Source organism: Echiichthys vipera, assembly GCF_963691815.1.
Source record: "Echiichthys vipera genome assembly, chromosome: 7".
Classification (NCBI taxonomy): domain Eukaryota; kingdom Metazoa; phylum Chordata; class Actinopteri; order Perciformes; family Trachinidae; genus Echiichthys; species Echiichthys vipera.
In genome coordinates, this window is record NC_139832.1 from 28,607,641 (window position 1) to 28,630,638 (window position 22,998).

Here is a 22,998-nt window from a genome sequence, read left to right on the forward strand (position 1 = left end):
TTGCTGAAAAAGACCCCCCAATCAGTGATTTCAAGGCCTAAGTACACCAACCACACAGCGCTGTTAATGCTTGATTGTAATCTGAGCCAATGGAGTCGGAGGGCTGGAAAGGTGAGCCAATAAGAATGAGAAAACTTCAGGGTCATGGTTTTGACCAGCCCCTCCAGAGATGCATAGACCCCCCTGTGTGTGACCAAAATTAAACAAAAAAAAGGGAGCGCTGCAGGATTTGCTCTTCTCAGCTTGCCAAAGCACTGATCCAGTCAGACCGCTGTGTTTTGAAATTCTGGCTCTGGTCCAGCGAGCCAATGTCTTTCCTGGACATTGGCATGATTAGGTACTCGCCATACACTCCTGTTGAGTGACCTTGGGAATCCTTGCTTCGCTCAATCTCACTGATTGCTCCTACAAAAGAGTCTGCTCTGTTGTTCCGCCATCTTTTCATCAATTCATCCTGACGTCCACCCACTCATTGTAACCACCCTGAATTAATTTCAGCATCAACCTATGTAACATATGTCTACCTGTTCTTCTATCCCTCCTAATACTCGTTATGTTACAGCAGGGCTGCCCAACCCTGCTCCTGGAGAGCCACTGCCCTGCATGTTTTAGGTTTCTCTCTGCTCTAACACACCTGAATTTAATGATGTGCTCGTTATCAAACAGCTGAAGCTTGTCACAGGTTTGAAATCGTTAGACTCAGGTGTGTTAGAGCAGAGAGAAACCTAAAACATGCAGGACAGTGGCTCTCCAGGAACAGGATTGGGCAGCCCTTTGTTATAGTGACAACATTCACGTTACTCACCAGGTAGTCTGTTCATGTTCACTCCCTGCGCAGACAGGCCAATGCCCATGTACCTGCACACGACAAGAGAAGAACAATTCAAACTGCAGTAGATTTTACACATTACATAGCATGCACCTAGATTCAAACATGTGTGTAGTCATCCAGAGCAGGGTTCAACACTAACTTTTAAAAGGCATCAGGTCTTGGACGCCGAAACTGAAAATATAGTTGCCATTCTTAGTCATATTATATTAAGACACAATGCAGTTATACGTCAACCTAATAACGAAATGTAACATAAAAAAACAAAGTTTACAAATGTGTTTTTTTTTGTTTTTTTAGGTTCATCTGGTTTTCAGTTGAATCCATCCTTGTCACCATGCTCTTCCATGTAACCTGTTTTGTCTCTTTGTCTGCACTAATATTATCTACATTACATTCCACCATTGTTTTGTACACTGTTGTGCTGTCTTTTGCTTGTCCCCCCCTGACTTTCATTACCCTTTTCTTGTTTTTATGTTACCGTCATTGTTATCCTCTCTGGGTCTTTGAAAAGCGCTATACAAATAAAATTAATTATTATTAATAATTTCCAGTTGACGGGTGGTGGAACTTTTCACTGCAACAACTTTATTTGCTTTGAATATCCAATGCAATGCAACTAATACCACAAATATTCAAAAAAAATATAATGTTTTTAATATTTAAGAAGCTGGTTTCCACTGATGGCAACCAAAGGCCAAGAATTGGTTTTCCAATTTCTCAAAAATAGTTGCCTATAGCAACTTAGCAAATGTAACTGTCGAGCCCTACCCCAGAGTATCAAAGTTTCATATTTCTTAGGTTAACTTTGAAGAATATTCAGATCATACTGCGATGAGTGTCAGGCAGAGGTAACTTTTACATACAGTGTTTGATCTCCTTCAATATCCTAAATGTGTGGACTAGTAATGTCAGAGTGAGCTGCCTCCGAGGGAGAGTCACAACATCAAAAGTGAGAGTCCAAGCTTAGAGGTCAGCAGTGACATCATAAGTCTGTCACACGAGGATAAGAGCTTGGCCTGCATCCTTTCATGTATGCAAGCCTACAAAAGCAGCAAAAAACCTTTTTGCTCAATCGCACAAGTCATCAGTGTTGTAAGTTCAAAGCGTTTGGCACTCTCGGCTTGCTTTGGTACATGCTGATGTCATAACTCAAACTCCAGCAATAAAAGATTTCTGGTCTAAGAACAAAGGGTGGCCTTATTCACAAGTTTCCTGCTTTTTCCTCGATGACATCTAGGATGTAAGATAAGGAAAAGATTCTGGTGCCACATCAGTCAAGTGGAAAAGTTTTTAAGGAAGTTGTTCAATAAATTGAACTAAGGGTGGGACAAGAACCATGACGCAAAGTAACAGGGACAAGTTAATATCAATTCAAGGGTTGATTGCATTATTCATTCATCCGTTAGCAAATAAGATAAAAGGTCTTCTGCCATGCCACCAGCTCTGTGGGGTTGCCCCCGGGTTGTGCTTCAAGTTAAATACTAACATCAGTAGAACATTTTTAATTTTGACCTGATGTATGACGGCACTAAATGAAAAGTTAAGGGACCACCACAAAGACTAGAATTCATCCTGTGGGGGACGTGAATGTCTGTACCCAATTTCATTAGAATCCATTAACAGTTATTGAAGCGTTTCTCGAAAAAAACAAACAAATAAGACAAAAAGTTCGGGGAACACCAAAACCATTCCTTCTATTAGATGAGCTATTCCTTAAGCCAATCCTTCTGTTAGATGTTGAGGCATTTCACTGGATTAGTTAAAACTTTGACCTGCTGTTTGCACTAGAGAAAAGTCAAAGAATTACCAAAGTCAGTAGGGCGTATCCTCTGGCAACCAAGAATGCTTGTACAAAATTCCATGGAAACCAATGTAATAGTTGTGGAGTTATTCATGTCTGTATGACCAAAGTAGCAGACTGATTTACAGAGAGACCAAGATTGTCATCTTAATAGCTGCTAGCATAATACAAACAGTTTTTCTTGTAGGGGTTGCCTAAGTGATGAAATTATGCCACTACTCAAGCGATTGAAGCAGCCACAGATATTACAAAAAGGCTAAAAACAATAGAACTCCTAGACTATGCTTTGTATAACATTAGAATCCTTGTTTCAGGCCTAGTCCACACTAACGCAGCTATTTTTAAAAACTGAACTTTTATGGCCCCTGGTTAAAACAAAAATCCTGCCCATTGCACCGGTGTGATAAAAAAATATGTCTGTCCACATTAAATTGCAAAATTCACCTCAAACAATGTCATGCACATGCCAAAGCAGTAGGTGGCGATTGCACTCCTGGAATGGAAGGCCATTTTAGCCAATCACAAGGCTGGAAAAATTCATACAGGAAAAACAACAATGGTGAACCGAGGCAGGGCAGATTCCTTTGTGTGGACTGACAGTGAGACACACACAAAGTGCTGATAAGTTGCTAAATAGCACCAGTATTTTGGCGAGGTCTTCCATAACAGCAACTCCGTCAGCTGGTCACGTCTAGACTGCTCCACAGGTCTTCATGGAGACAACTTACTGTTTACCCTCGCACAGTGTGACGTCAAAACAATGACAAGAAATTGCGGCTTTCCTCTGTTTTCCTGTCCACACATGACTTCTGAAACTGGACTTTTCGAAAGAGTTCACCCTGGTTTCAAAAGATTTTGATTTCAGGAGCCCACAACTGCGGTTACATGTGGTTGAAAGGCCTAACCGTGCAGAGAAAGACATGGTTTCAAAAATACCCGCATTTGTATGGACAGCCCCTCGGTCAGATTAAATAATCATACTGAGGCCTTGACTAGTTCTTCAAATGGAACCTGTGCTGAAAGTATCCATTTTAACACTCTCACTGTCTTCGCTCCCCCAGATTAAAGATGCACTAGGACGTTCATTAAGATGCGTGCATCTCATCTACCTGGCTTTCACTTAAAAGGCAATTACCAAAAAAATCATATTTAAAAAAAAAAATATTTAAAATTTCTGGTTGCGCCCATACAATTTTCAGTTGGGGGCCACAGTGTTCCTAGTGAAAAAAGTTAGTCTGATGCCCCGGATTGGATCGGAAAAAACAGGAACGGTGCATCTCTACTTTTCACACACGTCTTTAATCACTAATGAAAAAAAAAGTAACAAAAAACAGGCTTGAGGCTTAGAAGCTGTTTCCACAAATATGTCAGGAAAAGATTGTCTCAAATATGCACAATAACTATATAATTATCATTTATATTTCCTTCCACTTTTCCCTCATGTCTTGATGTGGTTTGAGTCCCAGTTCAATAATCAATATTGGGTTTATTTGGGCTTTAATTTCATGTGTTTCTAACTTATATATACACACATGCAGTGCATGTTATTAGAGTGGCACGTTACTCGTGCAGTATTTCCTGACATACGGCTTCTATCTGCGGTGTAAGAATGAAAGGAATGTCCATTCAGATGTATTGTGTGATGAACCAAAGTAGATGACGTTACTGCATGTTGCAATTCAAATATAAATTCAAGATGATGTTAAGTCCTGCTTCTTGTCCAGTGAAATCAGTCTGTACGATCACACCGGTGCTGTCTGGTGTCTAAACTCTTAAAGCAGCTATGTTGATTTGGAAGGCATTCCCATAACAATTACACATACAGACACTCCCACACTGCAGTTGTCCATTACACCACTGCCTTTTTTCCTGTTTATGGGAAGCTGCTCAACTTGAACTGGAGAGTGTTAAAAGTAAATTATGCAACCTGAGACATTTATTGGGGAGGATAGAGGAGAGTTTCGGTGCAGAGTACAGGTCAAAAAGTGAGTTTTGAAAGCCAGACATGTTAAGCACCTGGCAAAGTAATTGAGTTGCTGGAGCTGATCAACAACCACAACAATGCCAGCAGATGCGTTAAGCTAAGGGAAATAAAGTGGCTTACTGAGAAATTCAGTTGGAATTTAGTTTTGAGCTATTCTGGCTGCTGTCTTGGAGCAAACAATGGCTGGATTGGATCAATCATGGGGGAAACATTAGGTTAGCACTGAGTGTACTCTGGTCAACATATCAGTGCAAGCAATAGCATGATAAAACCAGATGTGAACAAGCAAGTTTTTGCACTAGTGCCTGCAGAAAAAAAGGCGTGACAATCAGCCTACAAATAAAATGTCTCTGAGACTAGTTGAAAAGAGTATCACCCTGAATCTAAAAGTTTGTGAAAAGGCTATTCTACATTGCATCTCTGTCTCATGTTCTTTTTTATGTCAATTTGTAATGTTCCATTCGTGTTCCTGCAATAACTGGGCCATATGTCACAGTGAGATAATTCTGGTGCAGCTAAAATTAATATTTTCATTTTTCAGCCGCAAAAAACTTTTACAGTCAGATTCTGTCTGTAGGGAAATATCCCTGCATGTTGGAGCGCAGACAATAAGCTACAAGACTAGCGCTGTCCAAGGACAATTAATAAAGCGTAATAGTGTGTGTGTGTGTGTATGTGTATGTGTATGTGTATGTGTGTGTGTGTGTGTGTGTGTGTGTGTATGTATAAACTGTATATATAAAAATATACAGGTATATTTGCCGTAGTTAAACTTTTATTCCACTGCCTTTAAGCTAGGAAGCTTTTTGGTAGGCAGACTGAACCTTTAAAAGAATCTGATATTAACTTACCAAATAGGTTTTCCTTGTGTTAACAAATGTGTTTTTAAAGATTTCTTAGGCAGTTTTCAAGCATTTATTACATAGGACAGACAGGAAATGGAGTGATAGAGGGGGAGACATGCAGCATAGGTCCGCAGGTCAGAGTCGAACCCAAAACCGCTGCCTTGAGGACCTTCAGCCTCACATGCGGCGACTGCTTTAACCACTGTGCCACCAGCCGCCCCAAGAAATGTTGTTTTTAAAAAGCAATTCCTTTATTAAAAATAGATATTAAGGCCACATGGTATTGATATCATCATCATCATCACCACCATCATCATCATTATTATTATTACATATTTCTACCGTCTGGTACCACTGTGTCCGCATGTTCAGTGACAGATGAAGAAAAAACTTAATTAAGACCCTGCTTGTGCTTTCAGACATGCTTTTGGCTTGCTCAAGAACAAGACCGACTACAAGACAAACTACTTCTCTTTACTTTGATATTCTTGTTTTTGATTTTCTTTTATTACTCTATCGGAATATCATTTTATACGTATTTCTTTCCAATGCTTTTAATGATTTATGTAAACCACTTTGAATTACCTTGTCGAAAGGTGTTATACAAATAAACTTGTCTTGCCTTTTGCTGCTCTTTTGTTTGTCTTTTGCCTTAACTTTTGTTTTCTTGCCCGTGTGCCCTGTTGGGTGGAAACTTGTTCTTTGCTAGTTTGAATATGATCTGATCCTGTAGCCTGGAAACCATATCTGCCAAACTCATGTTTCATTTGTTCTCACAGATAGGTCCGGCCTATCTCCCATACAGAAATATTTCCAATCGTCCTGACTGTGGACAAATCACAACCGTTTATCTCATGTGGGGTGGGTTTCGGACGGTGATTGACAGCGTCACCGTCCAGTCGGCAGATCCGTTCAGCACAGCTTACCAGGCTCAGGAAAAATCAAACTAGGCAGCGCTGATCAAAATATGACTCTAGTCGATATTCTGTTACAGTATTAAATATTTCTTACATTAAATGTTTTCAGAAACGCAGTTAGTATGCTGTTTAGCTGTGTTATGAGATTGTTAACCGGCCGTCGTTTTTTCACAGAGCAAGCACCGCCGATTCGTTATTAAAATTGGTTCTACATCTAAACAAATGAACAGAGAAGGCCCAGACTAATATGCCTTGGCAAGTCTTAGTCTGCCTTAGCCTGGTGATGCCAGAATAGTGATCTTGAACAGTAGGCGGTGGAACCTCATAGTCTAGATCAATGAGAGAATCAATCCAGGAGAGCATAGGAGCTCTCTACAAAGGCAAACTTTTTAAGTCCATGCATGGATGACTTACTCATCAGACCCAGACTCCAGCTTCTCACCCCAGCATGTCTAACTCTTCTTCATGAGAATCCACCCATGGAGCAAACAAATACATCTATAAAACCTCAATCATCTTTGCTAAACCCTGGCATTTTCATGATTTGTAATTTAAATTATCAATTCACAACTGAGCTGTTGTACCGTTGATTTAACTCACTGCTTCTCAGACAGCAGCCATCTCATCTGTTTAGCAGGTCTCTCGTACCACCTACATCATAGCTATCTGTACCAGTTACCCTTTTCCTTTCTTGTGTTTTCTTGTAAAATGTTCTAATTGTAGTGTTAAGTACTTTTAGCTGTAGCTTTAGTCATTTGGATGTAACCAAAAGTGAACTTGTTGGTGTTTTTGTGTGCTTGCATCTCAATAACTTAACCTTAAAAAGACACACGCCCTTGCAAAATCATAATTAAGATTAGTACCAATCATATTTCTAATGCACCTCTCTTGTGTGACCCCGTGGAGGACTATTTCACTATTATAGTACATATGCTAATATGTCGCTGGATGAATAATTTCATATTGGTTGAGCACAAATTCCTTTACGTCCCCCAGATTTGATGAGCCAGGGCTCATCATGGGCATCCCCATTTTCAGTGACACAGCAGAGTTGAAATGCCTTACACCAGGGGTGTCCAAACTTTTTGCAAAGAGAGCCAGATTTGGTCAGATGAAAATGTATGGGGGCCGACCATGTGGCCTGACATTCTTCGAACCATTACCATTGTTAATTATTACGTAAATATATAACTACATAATACACTCAGCCAAAAAAAAACTTGAGTAAATTAAGGGCTTAAAAAAAGTTTTTAAATAAAACCTTCAAATATTCAATGGATTTATTGTATATATTTTAAGGTTTCATTTAAAAAACTTTTTTAAGCCCTTAATTTACTCGAGTTTTTTTTTTGGCTGAGTGTATATATAATTATATCACTTTGCTGTCTGCAGATAGGTCGATACTGCAAATGAGAATCTGTTGTCAATTGCACTACCAGGGTAGTTAAAGGTAAAATAATAATAAATTAAATATCAATGAACTATTTTATGAAAGTTGACTGAAATTTTCGTTACATTTATTGATTTTGTTTTAACAAATCACTTTCCAGTGCATTTTGACACAGAATAAGTAAAGTCAAATCAGATAGCAGAAATGTGACAAAACTGTGGTCTGATAGTCACAAAAAAGCATTTCACTGAGACATTGGAGTTTATTCTCCTCAGAATAAAAAAATTACCTGCATTAATGAGAAGGGTGATATTGGTGTCTCAAGCTGCAGAACTTTATGCTTATGCTTGCATACTACTAATATTATCATCATTATTTCAGGTTGATAGTTAACTTAGCTGCCAATGTGGTTACAAGCATCTCTGTGTCCAAAAAGACAAGTGTCTTGTGTTGTTTATTTGTCTTGTTTGCTCTCACAGATTATTTAATGACCTGATTTTCCATTTAAAGCTCAGTGTTTGTAGTAGAAAAAAATTAACAGCACATTAACTACAATTCTATTCAGCATAAAAATAATTGTAAATCTGGCAATTCATAAAATAAGATAATACTTTATTCGTCCCACAAAAGGGAAATTTGCAATTTGTATTTTAAGTTGATAAAATTCAAACCTTGTATTATCAGCCTGCAAACTACATTAGTGCAGTAAAGTATAACACAAATGACCCAGACCCGGTGGAGGTCTGTGCTCTTACCATACCATTTTCTAATAATGTAAATTACAATATATCTTGTAAATTTTTGACAATAATGTACATGCTATGATTATATTACTAGCACCGGTTGACTTAAAATGAGTGTTGTTGTTTATCATACTTGTGAACACCAGCGCATGTTATCGTAAAGTTCATGTCACCAGTGTGAACGTTGCGTTAGCAGACAGAGATATGTGGAACCACATCGGACTGTTAAACAGCTTCTCCCCTGACTGCCTCCTGCAATTCTGATGGGAAAACAGTTCGCTTGACTTCATCCGGGGGATATTTAACGTTATCTATTGCTAACCTGCAGCTCTTAGAACTCTCGGTGCAAATCGGGGTGTCTGTCCGCGAGATGCTTCGCCAGGTTGGACGTGTTGCCTTCCTTGGTCATCACCGACTTATAGCATCTCTTACATACGGGCCTTGTGGTGTCCGTGGGCTTGCCCTCGCTGTCTGCAATGTAAGCGAAATATTTCCATATTTCGCTCCGCGCGTCTGCTTTTACAACAAGCCTCGGACGGTCGGCAGGAGCACTCGTGAGACTTTCGGCCATGTCTGTCTCGCTCTGCTCTGTGACTGTCTGTCACCGTAAAGCCACGCCCACTCCGTCTGCAGGCAGCGAGGAAGCAGAGAGAAGCTGCACAGACACGCTGTCGCAGATAATTCAGAAAGTACCGATACTAATAAAACGTGAAAAGGTTTTATGATACTAATAAAACGTGAAAAAGTATCATTCTTATCGGCTGGGTGCCGCGGTACCTTTCTAGTATCGGTATACCGTGCAACACTACTTACCACTGCATTTGGCCCTTGAAGGCTGGTGTTCAGTGCGTTAAGATGTCGTGTTATGTCAACCAAAAATCCAAAATCAGCCAGCCAAACAGGATCAGAGATTTCCGGCATTGGTTGTCCCTTTTGTGCCAGGAACTGTCCGATCTCCTTTCTGAGGGAGTAGAATCGCTGCAGTGCAGACCCACGACTGAGCCATCTTATGTCATTGTGATACACAACATCTCCATATTCAGCGTGGATGTCGAGGAGAAACTGCTGAAACTGACGGTGGCACAGGGCTCTGGAGCGAATATAATTAATAGCCTTTATCACGGGTTTCATAACGTGATCGTATTTCAGATGTTTGGCACACAGAACCTGTTGGTGAATAATACAGTGGAGTTTTATAGCTTTACCTCCTGCTTCGCTGACTTTTTTTGCAGACGAGCGTTGATAGCCCACTTTTCTCACCAACCATGGCAGGTGCGCCGTCCGTAATAATCCCGGTGATTTTATTCCATTGTAGTTTCATGTCATCTACGGTGGAACAAACAGAAGCAAACAAATCTACTCCTCTTGTTTGGTCTTTAAGGCTCTGAAGGTCAAGAAGCTCTTCACTCACGTTCATTTCATTGTCCACTCCTCTCAAAAAAATCAGTAACTCAGCGGTGTCTGACGCATCCGTGCTTTCGTCGCAGGCTAACGAGAAAAAGTCAAACTCCACTCCTTTTGCCTCTAACTGTCTCTTGATATCAGATGAAATTTCTTCAATCCTTCGTGCCACAGTGCTACGACCCAGGCTAACATTGGCAAAGTCTTGCTTTTTCTCCGGACAGATTTTCTCCACCATTTGCATCACGCAGTCTTTAATAAATTCACCCTCCGTGAAAGGTTTGCAGTGCTTGGCAATTAGCATTGCCACCTCATAACTCGCCTTTGTAGAATTTTCATTTGCTTCACGGCTCTTGTGAAAAAACTCTGCTGCGCTATCAAAGCAGCTTCCAGTTGCTTTAGTTTTTCGGTGCGTTCGTTCGCGGTTAGCTTGTCATAGTTAGCGTGTTTCGTCTGGTAGTGCCTCTTAATATTAAATTCTTTGAAAACAGCCACAGTCTCTTGGCAAATTAGACAGACACAATTGTTTCGTATGTCAGCGAAAAAGTACTCCGATTTCCATTTGTCCTTGAAACGGCGGCCCTCGTTGTCAACTTTCCTCTTTTTCGTACCAGTCGCCATTTTCGAAATGGCCTAAAAATATTCCACAAGGGTTAAAGTTCATCATACTCATGCGTAAATATGCTGTTAGCTCATTGGTCACAGAGCAGGACAGAAGTTTACCGTAAAGTTTTATAAAAAAGTGCTCTGTTATTTATTTTCCAATGGCAATTTTCTGGCTATTTTTTTACTCTCACAGTAATACGGGACACAGCGCGTCTTTTTCAGCTCAATAGAGAACGGGGGCTTTTGTTTCTAAATACGGACGATTCTGTTTTTCAATGTCAAGTAGTTATGAGAGTGCAGCCACAGGTCTACTGCCGGCTTATGGTGAAATAAAAAATTACTTTTTCGTATGTGTGTATTGTTTACTGTGGGAAACTGTGCTGGCGGGCCACATATTATTGATTTTATGATAGGATGCTACGGGCCGGTGGAAATTTGGACACAAGCCACATTTGGCCCGGGGGCCGGACTTTGGGCATGTCTGCCTTACACTGTTAATGAAACCCTCTGTCGTGGCAATAAACCGTATAGAGCAGCTGATGCAGATATTGGCAACAAGACTGAGACCACTCTAATAGAGGTTGTGAGTGATATTTGGAGTAAACATCCAATACGCTGACAAAGCGAAAGTGGTGGCGGCGAAGTAGGGTAACACAACAAAGCCGACATTCCTGTCTTTCTGGTGGGTTTATAGTCCGTAGTGTTTGCGTTTCAAAAACACTGAAGTATTAAACAGTTATGTCTGTTAAGTTATCATTAAGCTAGCGACTAGCCTCATAATGATAAACACTAACGTTAATGGAAGAGCTAAGGAGCTAACGTCCTCAGTCCTGCCCGTCTAACGTGGCAGCTGCTATACCAACTCTATTTAATCAGCAACGATAATATGGAGCCCAACCAGCAGAAACCAGTCCAGGGGGACCATGCGGCTCATCAGCAATACAACCATTGATTTTGACCCTATGTGGTCGGCAAGTCAAAACATTTAACATCCATTTGCAAATGGATGTTACATTTTTTGTAACATGCATCGTGGAGTCCAAGGTATTTGAGTTTGTGAAAAGATTTGTTGGGAGCATTGAGTTAAAAGCTGAACTGTAGTCTATGAGTAGCATTCTAGCGTATGATTTCCCATTGTCAAGATGCTTATAGACTGAGTTCAAAGCAAAGGAAATGGTGTCCACAACACTTCTATTTTTTCTATATGCCAATTGGAGCGGGTCCACAGACACAGGGATTTGATCTCTAATATAATCCAGCACCAACCGCTCAAAGGTTTTCATAAAGACACATCACAGGTGTCTTCTTGGGCATAGGAATTCTGATTGATTTTGTGGGACAGTGCTAATCCTGAATGACATGTTAAAAAGATCTGTCAGAACAGGGGCGAGTTGCTCAGAGCACAGTCTAAGGACACGGGGAGGAATACGGTCCGGACCAGGAGCTTTCCTAACTGTAGTCCTGGAGAGGACCTTCCGGACATCCTCCTTACGGATGGTAAAGCCATTTTGCTCATTACACGCAGGAAAAGAAACAGGCTCAACATTTGCAATTTCAAAGCAACAATAAAACGTATTATCTGCGCAGGAGCACTTTCAGTGTGTCGTACAACATACAAGGCCTTCACAAAAAACATGAAAAGGTGGCTTATCAACACTTACAGCTGCCAACACCAATATATAAGCCTGTTATGATAAAATGTTATGTTGTGATGTTGTATTTTTCTTAATTGTATAGTAAGTGTTTGCATATGTATTTTGTATTATATTGTACATGTATTGTGTGCTTTTTTCTTTTTTTTTTTCTTTTTCTTTTCTTCTTTTTTAAATTGTAATTTTTATTGCCTTTTCACATCATGGCCAGGGGACTACAGATGAAAACTAGCTTTCTGGCTGATTCTGGCTTTTTGACCACGAAATTGCCATTGTCCCATTTTAAATAAACTAGAAATAATAGTATTAAATGGAGTTTGCATGTTCTCCCTGTGTCTGCGTGGATTTCCTCCGGGTTCTCCGGTTTCCTCCCACAATCCAAAAGACATGCACGTGTTAGGTTAATTGATGACTCTAAAAAACCTGCCCATAGGTGTGAATGGTTGTTCGTCGTGCCCTGTGATAGACTGGCGTCCTCTCCAGGGTGGACCCCGCCTCACGCCCAATGTCAGCTGAGATCAGCTCCAGCCCCCGCGACGCCGACAGGGACAAGCGGTTGAAGATGAATGAATGAATAATAAGGCGAAGATGGGACAAAAATCCTCCTTTAGGTTTGCACGTGATGATGGAGTTTACACGTGCGTCGTGGGTCTCCCCTCCATGAAATGTCCCTCTATCTTGGCTCCATAGGCTCATTTAGCTGCTGTAAGAGACCGTTCCAAAGAATATCTGGACTGTTTATAAGTTGCAGCATTTCCAGATTTGAAAGCATCAGTCCGCTGTTGAATTTTCCTATTCACGACCGCTTTATAACCCTCCTTGGAACGCGGCTTTTGACTAGCGTGCCGCTTTATAACCCTCCTTGGAACACGACTTTTGACTAGCGTGTCGCTTTAAAACCCTCCTTGGAACACGGCTTTTGACTAGCGTGTCGCTTTATAACCCTCCTTGGAACACGGCTTTTGACTAGCGTGTCGCTTTATAAACCTCCTTGGAACACGGCTTTTGACTAGCGTGTCGCTTTATAACCCTCCTTGGAACACGGCTTTTGACTAGCGTGTCGCTTTATAACCCTCCTTGGAACACGGCTTTTGACTAGCGTGTCGCTTAATAACCCTCCTTGGAACACGGCTTTTGACTAGTGTGTCGCTTTATAACCCTCTTTGGAACACAACAGTCAATACAAAATTCAATGTACCCAGTGACTGAATCATAGTGGAATACAGACCAATCTGTAACATCAAAGCATCCTTGTAATTTAATTTTGTTCTCCTTTGCCCAACACTGAACAGAACCTAATGTAGGCTTTGATTGTTTACTCCTCTGTATGTATGTAGGAAGTAGTAGTAGAGTGATAAGATTTTACGACAGTTGGTCTGAGGCTGGATTGATAAGCGGACTTCACATTACTGTAACAATGATCCAGGATGTGTGCTCCCCTAGTTGGATGTTTAACATGCTGATTGTAGCTGGGAAGAGCAGTTTTAAGATGACTATAACCACAGCATCGGCATGGGAGTTCTCAAAGATAAATGTGTGTGTAATGTGACTTAATTTACTCAGGGCAGCAAAAGTGTCCTCCCGTTGGTGTATGTAAATGCTACACAGAAACATACACTGCCATACATTGCTGAAATATTACTCTCTCTCTCTCTTCAACAGGCAGCAAACTATATAATATCGATTGCAGTTAAGAGTGCAATGGCCGGGGCAAGCTGTAAGTGAAATAATGAAGAAATTTTAGGTCCAATATATTTGAATCAAAACAACACTTTCATTTTGTTCGGGCAAAATGAGTGCAATATGGACCTGTAAAAAGTGGGTGCACATGCAATAAAGCTTGAACAAAGCTGCATCTGCTTACCCGTCTCGACCTTTGCTGACAATCTTGACTTCAAAGTAGTAGATCCCACAGGCAGCAGGGATTGGGTGTGTGGCTCGCACTGATGCTGCATCCTTGTGGTTCTTACCATGACCTGCGAGAGAGGTAAAACAAAGTACACATGAACAATTTGGTACAGTAATTCACGCAGGTCAAGTCTTCTGGAAACAAATTGTCATGGTTTACGGTGGTGTCGAGTTCCAGTGACATTAGCCTGCTGCTTCACGTTTTACTTCACGGGTGTAATTGAGCAAAGAATAACACTGGGCTTGTGTTTGACTGCTGATTTTCTACCAAAGCTTGTAGAGCAGACAACAGTTTCATCAAACGTGTTTAGTTATTGGCTCAGTTTAATTCCAAAACCAGTAGAGGGACAGCTGACAGCTCCTAAAAGTCTTACATTTGTGCACTCAACTGCCTTTGTTGTGGCATGACATGACAGACTTCTATCAGTGCCTTTTGCTCATACCAAATGGGTTTTTAGCGTCTCTAACATTGTCATGCTGAATGTCTAACAAATCTAGCTGCAGTTTTACAATGTCAAGTCCATCCTCGATGGTAGCAGCGGAAAAGAACATGTAAGTGACTGGACAATCAACCTCTTCGCTTTTATTACATGGACATTTTATGCATTTTTACATTTCAAAACTGCTACTGTACATGCTTTGAACTTTAACCCCAAACAAATAATGACACAAATCTGGTATTGCCTTTTGCTTTCCACTGATTCGCTCAGTATGTTCTAGGTTTGGTAAATCTGATCTAGCGGTAAAGTTATAAACAATATAGCCTACCAGCTGACCAGAGCCCAGGTGCTCTCTGTACAAACCAGAGTGTAGCAGTGTGTGTGTGTGTGTGTGTGTGTGTGTGTGAGGGGGGGGGGGGGGGGGGGTGTCACTTGTCAGCTGTATAACAATATTCTATTAGTGCTGTGACTTTACTCATCCACTATGCTTTCATGAGCTGTATTTTATCCCCACGCCTGTGTTTGATGCTCCTCTTTGCTATTCATCAATTCATCAAATCCAGAAATCAGACAGCCACATCTAACAATTTGACTCGCTGGGAACCTACAATGAAATCTAGTGATGATCAGCCACGCACAGAATAAGCTTTCTGCCAATAATCCATACTTCTGTTAAGGTAACTTTTCTATGAGGAGATTATGACATATGTTGTGTCTGTGCATAAAGATAATGTAAGACTTTATTTACATTAGTGGTAAAGATGTAAGCAACGGGGCCATAGGGCTCATAGGTATAATCTCTGGACCAATTAGATTCAAGCACAACAGTCATTACTGTCTGTCATTCTATATTCAGATGGCTGCTTATGCAATCCCCCGGGTCATGAGATAGAAAGAGAGATGGAGACAGAGAGAGGGAGAGAGAGAGAGAGAGAGAGAGAACTATGTTCAGTAGTGTGTTGTGTAACTGTCATCTAGGCTCTACAATAAACATGTGCATCTCTTTCTGTTACATGTAGTCACACCACTAACTGTTTGACCGTCCTGTGTGTGTGTGTCTGTGTGTGTGTGTGTGTCTGTGTTTGTTTGCATGTATGAAATTTAGGCTGTAACCTTAAACGAAGCAGCTGGCTGTCAGCAGACACCTTGAGGCCTTTGCGTGCGTGCGTGCGTGCGTGCGTGCGTGCGTATTCCAGCTACTTACACATAGCCAGCTAGAAACATACAGGAGATACAGTATCGTATTGATCAAATACGCTAGTCGACTGAAATTGAGCTTAGCTTTGTGGTCTATATTTATCCGTGAGATACTTAACTTCTGCATTCTTTAAATTTTATATAACATTTACACTCCTGGTTATAATCCCGCACATGGGATCATCATCACACCATTTACAGGAGATAAATGTCAATCATTCCTTTAAACTGTCATCATTATTATTTTGAAATTAAGTACATTTGCAGAATATTATTAATAAAAAAAAACTGGACCAAATGACACATTCTGTTTGTAAAATGTTTTAACACTCAAAGTATTTAAACACATGCACCAAAAGCAAATACTCCCATCAAACAACACAACCTCAAATTAATATATTCTTTCACTCAATCATTACACAATAGACAACAAAATACAAAATACAGCTATCACTATGAACAGGTTCAGCCTTAACTTGTGCTGAATGCCTGTTTGTTGATACTTTACATAGTTATAAGTGCTTAGTTGTAAGAAAGCAGATCACAGCATGAACTGATTTCTTTCCTCCAAAGATCTTACAACAGAATAAGAAAAAAATCTGAAAGCTGCACTGTTTCTTTATATAGGACATTTGCTTGATTCATTTTAATCTTGTGTACAGGTCTTTCTGTGACCAGACCAGACCAGACCAGACCAGACAAGACAAGACCAGATAAGATAAGACAAGATATTTCTTTATTAGTCCCACAAAGGGGAAATTTCTTTTATACAGCAAGCACCTAAAGGAATTCACACAAACATTATGGTACAGCTTTTGTACTGCATTCTTTCTTCACCAAAGAAACAAGAATTTCACTCAAACTCAGAAACAAAAGAGTATTGTTGTGTATCAGAGACACTAGGTTCCGACCTACAGTCTTGTTTCCATTGTTTTTTGACCTAAGTAATTCTGAACACTGTAAATAAGAATAATATAAAATGCAACCAAAGGAAAGTTATGGGTTGAAATAATCCAAAAAACAAATTAATGATCATTTCAAATATCCAGAACTTCACATATAATTATGAAAGGGATTTCTATCCGCTGTTTTCCTTTTGTTTAACACAGTTAATCTGATAGTTTTGTCTTTCTGTGAGAAAAAGGGTGTGAAACCAATGAAAAAGTGTGAACACATGTGCAAGAGAAGATTTCTGCTGTGGATCCCAGTTTCACTAAGCGTGTCTAAGCAATCAGGAAAAACTGTAATCATTTCATTATTATCATGATAAGTACAGCTTATTATGGCATTTTTTTAAAAATAATTATATATTGTGTAACAGTACTGCTCTCTGTGACAAATTGAGTGTTTTGAATTGAACTGAATCAAAGTCATCAAGTAGAGTGGTCTGTGATGTTTCCATAGGATGTTTATGTGTGTGACCAGCACGCCGGTCCATGTGTGTGTGTTTGTGTGTGATTGTCTGCTCCGATGGTTGCAGCAACATTCATGACGTCTATTTTTAGCTGCTCTTCGTGAAAATGAGTCGTCAGTAGGCCAACAGGTCTATTTACAACTGCATAGATGGGTATGATAAATGGCTACTACTTTTCTAAGTGTCTTTTAAAAACCTCCAAATACAACAACATTAGCTGCTACTGCACCCTCATCACCAGATTGTAACATTTATATCAAAATGCAAAACTATTTCACTGAAATAACCTGTCCTCTGAGAAACAGCCGTGTCACTGCACGGTTACACCTTTCAGCTGTTATGTGACATCAAATCACTCCAGCAGAGGTCAAGGATCAAAGGTTAATGTCCTGTTCTTACCTCACAGCACACTCAGGACTTAATTGCTTTCTTAGAAACAAGAAATCCCACCATGGGTTCTAGCATGATCACATAAACTGTATAACTTTGCACTATTTGATATTGTATACTGTATATTTGTATGTACTGTATATTTAATCCTGTGTTGTTTTATGTCAATTGTGTACCTTTGATATATTTAATATCTATCTATCTATCTATGAAATGGACATAACTACCTTGACATCACCAATATGTTTGTGGACTACCCTTTTGAAGCCTTGAACGTATTTGGAGGAGAGGGCAGAGCTGAGTGCTATGCCAGTGTCATATCAATGGCAATTGAGAGAAACTGACGTTAATCATCCAGCAGGCTTAAGGCCCCTACACATGATAAGCGGTAAAAACGCTTTGCGTCGGTCTTTCCGTTCGTTTCCTATGAAGTAGGCGGCAGCGCTCAGATTTGCTTCTCTGCTGCTGCACTCAAAGTTCAACTGATTTGAACTTTGACCTTCTTGCCGCTGACCTTTCAAAAGCTCAACCAATGAGATAGAAGCTTTCAGTGTGACGTTTACGTTTTCTAGGCAACCAGAGAGCGACATCAAGCCGGTTAGAAAGATGGAGGAAAAACTTATTGTGTATCCGAGTTTCCAAAACTATTTAACTTTACATTAAAGTCGTATCATGATCTGGGAAGAAAACGTAACACGTAATCACTGACGTGATTTAGCCGTTTACTGGGTCTCTGCACCCAACCTCGAGGTGAGCCCAGCGAAAAAAGCTTATCATGTGAAGGCCCCTTAATGCCAGCGGGTGAGCGTGGACCTCTGGGTGCTAATGCCATTCTTCTGCATCTACTTACTGCAGCGACACAGAGCTGGTTGAAAATCAGCAGTTTCGCTCAAGTTACCAGCTAATGCTAGCACTAGCTAGCTGGATAATGTTAGCTTTGTTAGCAAGGTACTTTGCATAACCGAACACCGACCAAGATGTTTCTAGGTGGACGTGACCACATTGTTACAATTAACTTTAACACAGAAAACACCCAGAACAAGTTGTTTTATAGGACACAGTGATGCAGATTCATTTTTTTACACCTAAGTGGACCGGGACTGACTTCATCCCAAATCATGCTGTTAGGTCCTCCCATTCAAATTAGATTTCTGAGTGGAGTTAAATATGCAAAAAGTGAAACTACGGTCTAACAAACTTACTGTGATATGTCCATAATGTATTTACAGCACAATACATACAGAATTTAAATAGTCAACTTTATATGCAACAAACACTTTACCTTTTACTACTGATTTGTACTGTAAACGGTTTTTGCTGATGAGAGGATATAAAAATAAGAGCATGTTAACTCGTCTCATCTATAGTGTCCAACGTGTATACAGGCTATGTTTGCAATAACACATGCATAAAACCATATATAAGTTGTTATTTATCAAATGTATATCTCTTCCAAATGACTGTTTTACATATTCAACATAATATAAGGAAATGGCAGTAAAAAAATGTAAGGAATGTTACGCATTAATTTGCTGTTCTCATGATTTACAGATAAGGCTGTGTGACTTTGGTCGAGATAGTTTGTCATTGTAAAAAAAATGACACTTGAAAAAAGTTTGGGAAATAGTATGTTTTAGGGGTGGGCGTGAGTGCTCGAGTTGTCCTTGTTTCAAATTACCTCCATTGGTAAACCAAGGCACTCAAGTTTTTTTTTTTTTTGTTTTTTTTGTACACGCAGCACCTCTTGCTTCTGCACTTGACCCGAAACACAAAGGCCCAGACGATATGGAGGGGGAAAGCAGTGACGTTCAGCGCCACAATGTCGCAAGCACAGAGGTACTGGACACCCTCTTCAGGGTGGACTAGTTCGAATATACGGATGTCAACGAACTAGAAGCTTGTTTCAGTGAGCCATGCATCCGTCCTCAGAAAACCCACTGGAGTGGTGGAAGTCCAACAGCACCTGCTGATACTGGCCACCTCTGTGCCAGCAGGGCGCATGTTTGGGACTGATAATTAACAGAATGAGGGGTATTGCGATCTCTCCCAAATTCACTAGTGTGAGGTTTCACTTTGACAGGCATTCAAGTGCACTTTGCCTAGTTGGAGGTCCGAAAATTCAGATGTCCCATAACACTTGAACGCAGCATGAGCAGTGTAACAGAGCGACTGATGAGAGGCAGGAAGTCCGGTAAATCAATTTATTCAGACTGACTTTCAGATTAGAAAAGAAAAGTGTAAAAATGCCAGAAAGGGAAAGAATTGCTTTAAAGCAGCAGTTTGTTTAATGAATTTGGACTAGTCCGAGGTGTCTCTGGGATTATGAGCCACTGGGGCTGTTAATCTGAGCAATTAGGTCCTTGTATAACTGGACCAAAAGCTTTGTCTTCAGCCTTGGCACTTTGTCAAGCACGTTCTCAGTAGATGACTCCTTTGTGCTTTGTCATTCTGTTTGTTTGTGATTTTCAAGGACATCATTTTAAGGCAGAGCCAAGGATTGGAGGATGTCCAGTCTTCTTTGGTGACCTCAGGACTCCATGTCAGACTTTTCAGACGATTTAATTTTGTTAGCATTGTCAGACTGCAACCTATATCACGCAGAGGTTTGCCTCTGGCGGTGAAGCGGTTTGGATGAGAGTCAGCATCACAAGGTTCATGTCAGAAGAAGGTGGATTTGGAGCAAAGTGCAGACGTGTAAAACTGTAATAATTGACTTTTTTCAGCCTCTTGGGGACAGTGCAGCAAATCATAATCTCAGCATTTGCATACCACTGACCTATAAATTTGTAATGGTGGATGTTTTAGCAGACAGCGTTTAGGTGTTTTGTCTTTTTCTTAGGAACCCTGGCAGCAAACAGAGTTCCCTGTAAGTGCGACATACGTTTCATCGTCTGTGTACATCCCAAAATGTATGAGGCCAAAACAAACACGGGAACATGTCTGCAGACTATCAATCTAGATTAAACAGTGTCATCACCTGGGGAATATTTAGAGGCTCTGTAAAACTGCGGGGAACGTGGGTGACAATTCTCTGTGGCTTTGACACTACGAGTGACCTCTTTCACATTACACAGTCATTTGATTGTTAATACAAATCTATTGATTAGTGTAACTGTAAGTACTTCACAGTATTGTTCATAGGTTAGAGACTTCATAGTTATATTAACACCATGCCAACCTAAATTGGGTTTTCTTCACAGCATGTTTGCTTTCAGAAGAGTGGTTACTGCTGTGTCGGCCACACAGTGACAGGTTTCTGTATTTTGAATAGGCGGCAGTAGACCGCAACACTGCTGCCATGGCTACTTCTGATCCCACTAACGACCTGTACTTTGTAAGGTTGCTCATATCCACCTACTCTAGTTTATAACACAGCTTATTAGAATCAGCCTGACGTCCCGTGACTAAACCACAAATGGGAAGTCTAGAACCTTGCAGTTCATTTTAATATTTTCAAGGGGTGTTATCAACAGCATGGACCAAAAATGCCTCAATTTGGACCCAACTGGAAAGATCTACAGCCATTCTGAAACGTGATGTAGTGCTGAGCGACCAGTGACGAGGTCCGTCCAGTGTAGATGGCCAATCACAGCACATTAGGGTGGGACTTAGGTGCTTCCCATCTGCTTAGTGCAAAGCTACGTAGAGATAGAGGAGATGGACGACGGAGATGACCAGGTATATAATAAACATATCTAGTTGGTACAGTTGATTCTTCTTGTTTTAGCTAAAATATACCATCCAGTTCATTTAATACTGACGTGATAACGGCTTCAACAGAAATTTCTACATGAGCTGCTTGGTTGTTTACCAAAAATGCCTCAACACTGCTCCCCTACAGACGAATCCGGCGAAGTACCGAAGTGTACAAGCCGCCATTGCTGCCGCCATTGCCTTTTCTACAACCTCCACAAACCTTTACCTCATGAAGAGTGCTTGTAATTATTTTCCTTCATCACTGATTAACTCAGCTGCTTGACGTTTGCTTTGTGGTCCTAAGGTTGCCCTAGTTAGAGCAACTTACGTTATATTTCACAATAACACCACCTAGAGTTAATTTACCCTGTGCGACCACGGCAGCCTTGATAGAGGCGTCTAACGTGAGCTAGCTAAGCAGTGTTAGCTTAGCTGACGTTACTTTTCACCGATTCACTTTAAAGCTAGGCAGCCGCATGCTGTTCATTGTGAGATTTACGAGTGTGAACCAAAACTTAGCGCGCTGTTGCTGTTTTGAACAAAGTCCCCTCTGTTAATATTCTTGATCCATTTCTGGAGAACATCTGCACACCCAGAGAATCACTGTAGACCGTACGGCCTCGGACAGGGGCTCTCTTCATGAGGTAAAGGTTTGAATCCATGTAGACCGTACAGCCTCAGACAGGGGCACTCTTCATGAGGTAAAGGTTTGAATCCATGTAGACCGTACGGCCTCGGACAGGGGCACTCTTCATGAGGTAAAGGTTTGAATCCATGTAGACCGTACGGCCTCAGACAGGGGCTCTCTTCATGAAGTAAAGGTTTGAATCCATGTAGACCGTACGGCCTCAGACAGGGGCTCTCCATGAGGTAAAGGTTTGAATCCATGTAGACCGTACGGCCTCAGACAGGGGCTCTCCATGAGGTAAAGGTTTGAATCCATGTAGACCGTACGGCCTCAGACAGGGGCACTCTTCATGAAGTAAAGGTTTGAATCCATGTAGACCGTACGTCCTCAGACAGGGGCTCTCTTCATGAAGTAAAGGTTTGAATCCATGTAGACCGTACGGCCTCAGACAGGGGCTCTCCATGAGGTAAAGGTTTGAATCCATGTAGACTGTACGGCCTCAGACAGGGGCACTCTTCATGAGGTAAAGGTTTGTGTTGTTTACGTTCAGTTTTTTTCCAAAGTTGCAGCAGAGAATTGCACAGGTTCTTCCTGACTTCCTAAACATCGATGTCAAAAGTAATTTGCATAAAAGTAAAGGTAAAAGTAGAAACGGTAAACTTCTATTAAAAGCTCCAATTCAAGGGCGCACATCCTGGAGGGAGACGCCACCGCAACAATGGCAGCACCGCTAAATGGCGAAACATACAAACGGCTGGCTGGATTAATCTATACCGTCATCATCTCAAACATGGCACATGTAAAATAAACAGTTGTGGTTGGCCTGGCACATCACAGGCTGCTGGACATTTGTCTAAAGGGGAGAGGCACCAGACGCATCTGGCAGAGCAAACAAAACATAGGTTTTCAGATTTGTCTGGCTCCCCGTCAATATTAGAATGGGTTTTAAGCTTGAAAAAGATTAAACCAGCAGAGACTAGGTAGCTTCATATTTAAATATAGAAATGAAAGTAGGGCTGAACAATGAATGAAAATTTTATCCAAATCATAATATGGCATTATTTATTAAACAAAATGTTACAAAAATATCTGTGTAAAGATGTAGTGGAGTAATGGTGTCCTGATCAGAGAGAAAAATCACTCTGTGGGTGTGT

The 22,998-nt window shown here is 40.8% G+C and overlaps 1 protein-coding gene across 1 annotated transcript in view; it reads right to left on the minus strand.

The window, feature by feature from the left end:
• The window catches only part of ranbp10 (RAN binding protein 10), a 48,316-nt gene that overhangs the window by 21,480 nt on the left and 3,838 nt on the right, over positions 1-22,998 (minus strand). The window contains exons 2-3 of the mRNA XM_083917268.1: positions 14,036-14,147; positions 806-858 (exon numbers count right to left, since the gene is read on the minus strand). Of these exons, the coding sequence (XP_083773394.1) occupies positions 806-858; positions 14,036-14,147 (165 nt within the window). The remainder of the gene's footprint in view (positions 1-805; positions 859-14,035; positions 14,148-22,998) is intronic.